Here is a 10,000-nt window from a genome sequence, read left to right on the forward strand (position 1 = left end):
CCAAATTTTTGAGTTTTATATTGTGTAGGTCTCCTCCTAACTGGTTAACTCACATTCTTACTGATATGGTAAAATCGACGTCATTGTTCATTACTGTTTAGTTTACGGTGTAGGAAGCCTCAGGACAAGCAGAGCTGACATTGTTTTGGTAATGAACGTTTTTGTTATCGACACGCCTCTGTACAAGGTAGACCAATCACAAGACACTGAGCTATCTGGCCAATCAGAGCAGAGTAGCTTGCGGAAAGGAGGGATTTAGAGAGATTGATTCATCTGACGAGTCGTTTGAGAATCATTGAAAATGTGGTGATGTGCAAATGTGTTTTATGAGAAAATTAATTGAGAATTTTTTTTTTTTTGACCTTTGATGCATGTAAACCTGTTGTAGGAGACTCCAAAGCAACATTAGGAAACTTTAAAATAGCATAATAGGGGCACTTTAAGGAGATGGTTACGCTCCTGCAGTCTGCCATTTTTTGCAACAAAAAAAAAAAAAAAGTTTTTTCTTGTTAGGGTTTGTATTTTGTGTGTCCTGTCCTGTGTGGAACATTAATGTCTTTTTTAGTTACATTTTGAACTGATGAACTGATGATCACCAGTGCTATGAGCAAAAACATTAACGTATAGCCCTGGGTATAGGTACATTTTTTGCATGTTAAGAGAACACTTAAATAGCTGTTAAATTTACAGAAAGACTATTTCAGATCTAATGTGAAGAATTGGGTGAATTTATTGGGTGAAACATATCATCTTTCTGTACTTGAAGGCATTCTTAATATCACTGCAAGTCGTGGCCAATTGTTACAAAGTAAAATTGTGTTTTAAACCCCACAGAACACAACTGACATAAATGCACAGTATGCCTGTAAAACAGCAGTGTGGACACTGTGGTGTAAAGTTCTCAGCACTGTTGTGGGTCACACACACGGATGAGTTCATTGGTTAAATGCTTCTTAAAGTGACAGTCGCACATTATAGATGGGCAGCACAGACCCACGTGATTAAGTTGGTTAGTTGTCAAACATTCAGTAAGTGTCTGTTTAGGTGTAAATGTCAGAACCAACCTGCACCTTCTGTTTAGGACACATATGACTTTGTATGTTATTTCCAGTAATTTCCATTTCCATTTATTTTCTTGCAATAAGCTATGATTACTACACTAACAAATATCATGGTGTTAGTATGTATCAGTGTGAACTATAACCAAAACTCTTATTGAAATTTGCAGATATGAAACAAGACCTTATTTTGTCCAGTTATGAACATTTGTTACTAGTTTTGACAGGTAATGCTGTTCTTTTGGGGACATATTCAGAAATGTGTCCCCAAAAGGGTGGCAAAGCCTGCCCATACAAGTGAACACTGTGTGTTTGTGCAAGTTGTTTATCTGGGTGCCAAGCTATTCTGAATAGCATGAGATCCACAGAGGGGTATTTCAGGCTGCATGAAGCTCACGAAGGACTTATTCCTCAGGAGACGGCTTTTAGCAGCACGGTTTTTGCATTTGTGTGAATCTCCCGCTGTGCGTGTGTGTGTGTGTGCGAGAGAGGGAGAGATGGAGGGATTGTGTCTTTATATGGTCGTGTCTGTAAGATCTTTGTCATGATATTTAAAACATCAGCTCTAATGTCGCTGGAATAGTCAAAGACGGCAGCTTTCTGCTATAAGCAGCTTCAAGTGTTTGTATAAACACAGATGTTTCGTCAGCTATATGGGCACTTTTATGTCCCAGAGGCTCATTTCTATTAAACCTAACAGATTTAACATTTTTCTTTTTGTTATATGAAGGTCACATTAAAACGTAGAAACTTTATATTGGTATACTTTTCAAATGCTTTTTAATGTATCGGGATGCACAATATACTGATACCATGTCAGTTGATTTAATTGTGCACGCTCATTTTCCCTCCATATTTTTACATTTAGATGACCTTTTTTGTCATCTAATGCTTACTTGAAGTTATTCTTTAAAAACACAAATAATTTAACACTCTTAAATGTAAATTTTGCAGATCTCAAAATTAATATCCATTTTTCATACTGTACATTATAATATTGTAATGCCTAAATTCACTTATTTAAATTCACATTTAAAACAATTGCCTTTAGTTTTTAGTGTTTATTTTTAATTTATGCCGACAAAATTGTGAATTTTTATCGGTTTCTTCGGCCATAACAGTTTATGAGTAATGGCTATTTTAGTGCATCCAATATGTATTCAATCTCAAAATATAAAAAAAAAAAAAAAGTGAAATATACCTTAATCTTTTGAAACGTTTATTTTATGAAAATATTTTACACAAATTGCGAATGTCCCCGTTTTGCTACTTATGAAGTTTTTGCAAAAACGACTGTGCTTGGCCAAGATTTTCAGTGAATAACGACTTGAATTTTCTTCGCCACACAAAATGTAACAATAACGCATAATTCATGGAGGCTAATATATGGTGCTTTTGGGTCTTTTTTGAAGCTTGACACCCCCACTCCTCATTCACGTTTATTAAGTGACTGGGATATTATTAAATGACATTTTGTGTTCCACAGGAGAAAAAGTCATTAGTGTTTTGATCAACCTGTTTAAATAATCACAAATTTATCGTTTTTGAGTGAGCTGTCCCTTTAATATTGTGTTTCTGTGCTGATCCTGTGACTGGTTTTACAAGGTTAACAGTCATTTTGTGAGTCTGTCCTTCTGCCTGCAGATCCAGCTGAAGACAGAATGATGAGTGTTAACGCACTTTCTATTTTTAACTCTTAGACGAGGCATTAATGGATGTGACTTAATTGAGTCTAGCTGAAATGAGTTTGACTGTGTGTGTATGTGCGCTCTGGGGAAGAGCAGCTCGGATGGAGAGCGAGTTTATGGGTTCATTCATTGTCATCTGTTCTGAAACATTGGACAAAGAAAGACCGAATGAAAGAATAAAATGCAGAAATCTGAAAACATCAGACAGCAGCATTGTGTGTGGGTTATGTAAGAGTGCAGCTGTGCTACAGGGATTTGCTTCACTGTGCTGGTGTACAGATATGCTTATGAAAGGGAGAGTGGGGCAAAGGTATAGAGATTTACAAGGTGTTTTAAGCCTTGGTTGTTAAGTTTGAATTAATTACTGGTTTTGCAGATTAATTAATAAATAGCCTAATTGTTTAAAGGATTCACTGTGAAAAAGCTCCCAAATCAGGATAACAAGGAAACATTTGATTTTATTATTGAACTGAACTTGCAAATACAAGGTGGTTTATTCATTATTATGATGATGGGAAATACTTTATTGCAGATTTTATTATACACACTCTTAAAAATAAAGGTTCCAAAAAGTTTTTTTTTTTTGTAGCAGTGATGCAAAAGAATCATCCTTTTTGGTTCCCCAAAAAACCTTTCAGTGATCAATTCTGAAAATATCCATTTTTGTATTTGTGTAAAGGACTTTTATCCACTATAAAGAACCCTTTGTGCAATGGAAAGGTGCCATCATGGATGTTAAAGGTTCTTCATGGAATCACAGATGCCAGTAAAGAACCTTTATTTTTAAGAGTGCAGGTTTGGGATTAATTGCGTTCTCACAATATTTAGTGTGTAATCTTAATATTTATGCTTTTAATTTTTTCCCCGATCAGAGCAACTATAATTTCAGCCAAATGGCGATTTGAGAGAGACCGAAGCTTGAAAGAATATATGACGGGGAGAGATTCTGCCTGTCCTGGAATGACCATTGGACTGTACTTTATTTATTTAATTAATAAATTTTTTATGAGGGAGTAAGTTGCATTGACCACACACATATATTGTATTTGTGATTATAATATGATTATAAGGGGGTGTTTACACAGCACTGTTTTCAACTATGGAAAACTTTTTAATGCGTTTTGGCCATTCATTTACACGACAACAGTGTTTTGAGGGGAAAATGGGTCTCAAAGTGCAATTTTTTGAAAATGTTACCGTTATTGTCTACCGTTATTGAATTTGTGAAAACGTTGCGAATGCGTATTACATGTCCAGACTAGTGTTTCTTTACAAAGTGGCATCGTCAACTACTGGCCTGGCATGAATAATACAGCATTTTTATTTACGTGGATCCGTGTGAATGGGCATAGTTTCGACAGTGTTGTCCTCTGTATGCAAAACTTTTTAAAAACCCAAATGAAAAACTTTTTTGTTTTTAGTACATCGCTGTCGTGTGAACGAAGTCTCTGTAGAGTCATGTAGCTGATTGAATCACTTCTCGAATCTAATGAAATCTATTCTCAAATTTAATCTTATCAGTCGAATGTTTTCTTCCTGAATCAAATCTGCAACTAAAATGAATGCCGTTATTTTGAATCTCTTTTCAAATTGAATCTTCTCAAATCTCCTTTACTGTTGAATCTTATTTAATTTTATATGTTGAATCTTATTAAAATGAATCTTTTTTTTTTTTTAAATGATTCAAATCTCCAATTGAAATCAATCTCCAGTCAATTTTAATTGAATGTTGTATAGAATTTCAACGTTAAAGGATCACGTCAATGAATCAAATTAAAGGTCCTGTTCTTCGTGATCCCATGTTTCAAACTTTAGTTAGTGTGTAATGTTGCTGTTAGAGCATAAATAATATTTGTAAAATTATAAAGCTCAAAGTTCAATGCCAAGCGAGGTATTATATTTAACAGAAGTTGACTACATCGAACGGCCCGTTTGGACTACATCCCTCTACTTCCTTCTTTAATGACGTCAGTAGAACAGTTTTTTGACTAACCTCCGCCCACAGGAATGCTTCCTCAACTCTACCGAAATTCGTTTACGCACTTCTAATAACTTACTGTGTTTACTCAGCTCTTACGGTGATTTTCTGAAGTAAAACTGACGCTTCATCTTTTGTGTGATGTACAATACACTTTAATAAACTCATCAGTATATGCTTGATCATCATTCAGACAGCAGACTTGTAGGCTATTAATAAATAATGGATACATACAAGCAGATGACAAATACGTTATAATAACCGTAATTAAACTACTAAACTATACCTGTTCCATCTCTATACAGCACTCTGACTCGAAATGAACACTGCTACTGAGAGTTTCTGATATTATCATCATTCCGTGAGATGAAATTGTCCTGAGAGACTGAGCACGAGCTCATGAGGCTCCGCCCCCTGGGTCGTGCAGCAGAAGCTTATTTGCATTTAAAGGGCACACACTAAAACAGCGCGTTTTTCTGTGCCCCAAAAAATGACAATTTAAACATGCTGTAAAAAATGATCTGTTGGGTATTTTGAGCTGAAACTTCACATACACACTCTGGGGACATCAGAGACTTATTTTACATCTTGTGAAAAGGGGCATAATATGGGACCTTTAAGGCATTTAAGGCAAAAAAAATAATATATATATATACTTTTATCAATATTGCAGTTTTTTTATGCAATTTTTGATGGTATTTGTTACTTGATGGTGGCGGTTATTTCTTTATGCCTTTTTGAACTTTTTTTTCTTCAGTTTACAAATGCCTTTATTATCGGTTTATTATTTTTTGGTTCCGAACGTGCCTTTGTTTTTCTATGTAAACACACTAGACTGACGTCTTTGACCATTGCACTCACAGTGACACCGTGTTCTCCGCGGCAGTAAAAGAAGTTCAACTTCACGTCATGTGTTTTTAACCGCAACAATGCGTTCTGTGTGAACGGGCCCTTCTCTGTTTTGCTTCAGTGACAGGTCTTGCATGTTACCTGGCTCTGTGATGATACTACATCATCTCTCCTGTATCCAAAATATTCCCAAACCATGGATGTTGATTTCTTTTGGCCAAGTCCTTATCCTGTCCTGAATTCACCTTCCCTGTTTCTGTGCTTTCTTCCATGTCGTAACAGTAAACCCACTCTCTTCTGTTCTCAACTAGATTTAGGCGAGAAAACACTGAGAGAAAAATCATGCTTTTACATCGTTTTTATTATGATTTCCATGAATCGCACAGCCCTAATTACTGTGTATTTTACTGTATGCTGTCTGTTGTCATAACTCTGCAAACACTCTGAACCAGCCTGTGAAATACATGCCATTTTTTTTATGTTTCAAAATGTGACAAACAACGGTAAGGACACATTCCTTACTGTTTTTTTTTTGGTCACATTTTGAAATATTTCAGATGCCCGCATACCTCTTTAGAGTAAACACTCACTCATTAAGCCGAACATGAGTGTGTGTGTGAGTTTGCAATGTTAAATGACTCTTATTTCCTGTATCCTGCAGAAAGAGAGCCAGTTTGTTGAAAAAAGAGGCTTCATAAAGACTCTTTCTCATGAAAACACTTTGCTCTCTGTTGGTGGAGACTGACGTTCCCTTGTTTGAGTTAGCGGACATGTGCTTTCTCTGTCTAGAGATTTTACCAAGCTTTATTAGCATCATAAGTGAGGGATTACATTACCAAAGCATTAATAAACATCCCACACATATACACCCACACAAACAGTGTGAAGTAAGTTTGAATATCCGGTTGCTGTGTACATGTCTCTCCTCCTCGGATGCTCAATAAGACATGGACTCTCCGGTATCAGATACACTCACTTGTCTTTAAAGGCACAATGCTCTCAGCTTACACACACGGGTCTTTCTGAGAGTGAACTTCTCACGTTACTGAACGCGTCCTCGTTTAGGACTGTTTGCTTCTGAGCTGAGAGGAAGAAAGGAATGAAGAGAAGGAGACAGAAAGCGTGTTTAGCCGGGTCTGTTCTCTTTTGTGCGTGGAGAAAGATAGATGGTGATGTTTAGAGATGTGGAAGCATCACTTCTCTCTGCAGAAGAGACTCAGGGAGGAGAAGGGCTGGGCTAAGCAGGTAGAGTCAGCGCTGATTGGTTCATAACCTTGTTACGTTGTGACTCGTGACTTTTGATTGGCTATAGCAAAATGAATCGTTTACTTATTTATTGTTGTTTTGACTCTGTGGTGAAACTGTATTTATGCTCTAATGATTTTTAAATGCATTTATTAAAGGTGCTTGTTGTTGTTTTAAACCACGTTACACCTGTGCCGTTTGTGCTATAGACGTGCTCAATTTCTTTTCCCCGCATCTTAAACACTTCATAAAATCAAATTATGGAGTTTTGTGGCTTTCAGGTTTTCTCCATAAGTTGACTCACCCAGCACTACACAGATTTTTGCCCAATAAATAGTGTTAATTTGTATTATTTTTATTTAAATTGATGTTATTATTATTATTATTATTATTTGTTATTATTGAGGATTATAATTATATTAATAATGGTCTCTATGATTTTTTTGGTCACTACAGTTATATGCCTAATTTAATATTTAAAATGGTAATAGTAATAAAACATATTTATATAAAATAATAATTTTACTAATGAAAATTAATAGTCATTATACTTATAAATATGATTATAATAGTATTACTTATTCATTAAATAGTAGTAGTAGAAATAATAATAATCAATATATAAGTCATTTTAAATTCATATTTTATATAAATACATACATACTATTATACAGTAAGTTACTTGAAATTTATTTAATTTTTCCTTTCAATTTATTAAGTTTAAAACTTGCCGTGTTAAATTATTTAAAATTTGTCTTCATATATCATTACATAAAATATTCTGAATTTTATTATTGATATTATTGAAAATGATCACCTTTTTATTATTATTATTATTATTATTATATATTATTTTTATTTATGTAAAATATGATTTTATTATTAAATATGACTTATTCAATTGAATATTGTTATTATTTTTGTTTTTGTTACAGGCCCCCTGACTGGAAAATGTGTTTCATTTTTGATTGACAGATGTTGCTGTCCAATAGTTCAGTTCATGTTCTCTGTGACTTTGAACTTCAGTTGCTCTCTGCTGTCTGTCACTGTGTTTGTGTGTGTGTGTGTGTGTCGTGTTGAGTGGTTGTGTAATGATGACCCGTGTGTGTGTTGTTCTGTCTGGGTGATGGTCTAGATTCAGGTGCATTATCCTGATTAGTTAAACCTTCATTATGTGTGTGTGTGCTCTTCCTCATTGATTAGAGTGTCCTGTATCTGATGGAGTCTGTATGTGTTTGTGTGTTTAAAGTCCTGGCGGGGTGTGAATACTTTCACTTAAGTTCAAGTCAATTAGAAGTTGAACATGTTCTCTCTGTCTCTCTCTCTCAGGGTGAAGAGTACTGGGTTCAGGTGTACCGGCTGGAACACGGTGATGGAGGAATTCTGGACCTGGATGATGTTCTGTGTGATGTGGCTGATGACAAAGACCGAGTGAGACATGCATTCTCTCAGTCAAACACACACACACACTGCTCACATTCTCTTCTAAAACAAGCAGCGCTCCTGTGTGTGTGTTGGTTTAGTAGTATGTATTTTAGTTACAGGTATCAGATGACTCTTGTCTCCCAATAACCATGACCTAATTTGAGAATGGACTCCCAAACACATCCACACACTGCTCTAAACTCCAATAATTATTTGGATTGAGGCATCGCTAGACCTGAATTGATTCTTTCGACTGAGGCGTGGCATCACTAGGTTTGTTTGGAAGTTTCCACAAATTTCCAATCTGCGTCATTCCGAAAATTCTACACATTTCTCTCCCTTTTGTGTGTTTGTTTTGCAAAAATTGAGTTCACTTGCTAATGCCTTCAGCTTCACCTACAGGAGTAAAGAACTCAGTTCCATTTAACACGTTACCATATGGATTCCTTAGAATTCCACAGACTCCCAAAACAAAACAAAGGAAAATATGTAGATTCTGTGTGGAACTTGGTATTGTTAATCTGAGGCATTAGAAGTAAAAATGCATGATATATCGGTACAATATTGTTTCTCAGCCTGATATAGTTTTTAAAAAATATATCACATCACACTGTTGATATTGGATATTTAATTTTGCATGATTAATTACCCTATTTTTACATTTAGATTAACTTAAAGGTAATCCTGAAAAATGCTAATAATTTAATAACACTGTTGTGTAATTCCTTAGCAAAAAGCTAAATAAAAAAAATATATTTTTGTATTGTACCTTATAATGTTGTGATGCCTATATTCACTCATAATTTAAATAAATTGATTTTAGTTTTTGACAAAATAATGTAGAATATTCATTTAGGTTATTATTTGATGATGATTATTATTATTATTATTATTATTATTATTATTATTTTATTAATAATAGTCTATGATGTTCTGGATGTTTCCTACATTCCTATGGCTTGGTTCCCTCAATATATAATTATTTTTTTATTAAATAACAGTTGATTATAATTATTTATAAAATATTATTACTATTATTATATTATTTTAAAATATAAAAAAATGTAAGACAATTAATTTGAGTTTTTTTTAAGTATTATTTATTAATAATTTATAATTGTTTTGGAAATTATTATAATTTATTATATCAATGAATTACTATAATTTATTAATAATTTATTATTATTATTATTATTATCAGTTGAAAAAATATTGTGCTACTTAATATTTTTGTTTTTGATAAATAGAAAGTTTATTTGAAATAGACATTTTTGTAACATTGTAAATGTCTTTTGATCACTTTATGAGTCCTTGCTGAATAGTGGCTCATTACATTGGTATCAGACAGAACTTTAATAGTTGTGCACTTCTAATACTAGAGTAGTACTAGTATATTAAAAGTCTTTAAATTGAACTGTTGCAAACATTTAATAAACAAAACAAATGAATGGTTCAGATGGCAAGGAGGGATTTTGTTTTCTGGCTTTGTGTTTAGGTGAATGTCTGCCCTCCTCTGGCCAAACACAGGCGGTGCGCTGTCTTTCCCACATATCAACATGTTGCTGACCCAGAACAGATGATATCGGCTTACCGAGACCACAGACACTTTGCTAGAATGTAGTTGTGTGTTTGATGTGGTGGGTGTGTCTGGGCGTGTGTGCGTTATTTTAGTTCTCTATGTGAAATAAAAGACACTTCACATCTGTGCCTGAAGGAGCGTGTGAGATCATACCACCAGAGTTATGCTCTCACATTTA

General features: G+C 34.4%; 1 protein-coding gene across 2 annotated transcripts in view; it reads left to right on the forward strand.

Moving 5' to 3' along the window:
• Positions 1–10,000, forward strand: part of pard3ab (par-3 family cell polarity regulator alpha, b) — an 82,943-nt gene that overhangs the window by 13,408 nt on the left and 59,535 nt on the right. For both annotated transcript variants that reach the window (XM_079875296.1, XM_079875297.1), the window contains exon 2: positions 8,148–8,249. In XM_079875296.1, coding sequence (XP_079731422.1) covers positions 8,148–8,249 — 102 coding nt within the window. The remainder of the gene's footprint in view (positions 1–8,147; positions 8,250–10,000) is intronic.

This window comes from Squalius cephalus (genome assembly GCF_949319135.1).
Source record: "Squalius cephalus genome assembly, chromosome: 7".
Taxonomy (NCBI): domain Eukaryota; kingdom Metazoa; phylum Chordata; class Actinopteri; order Cypriniformes; family Leuciscidae; genus Squalius; species Squalius cephalus.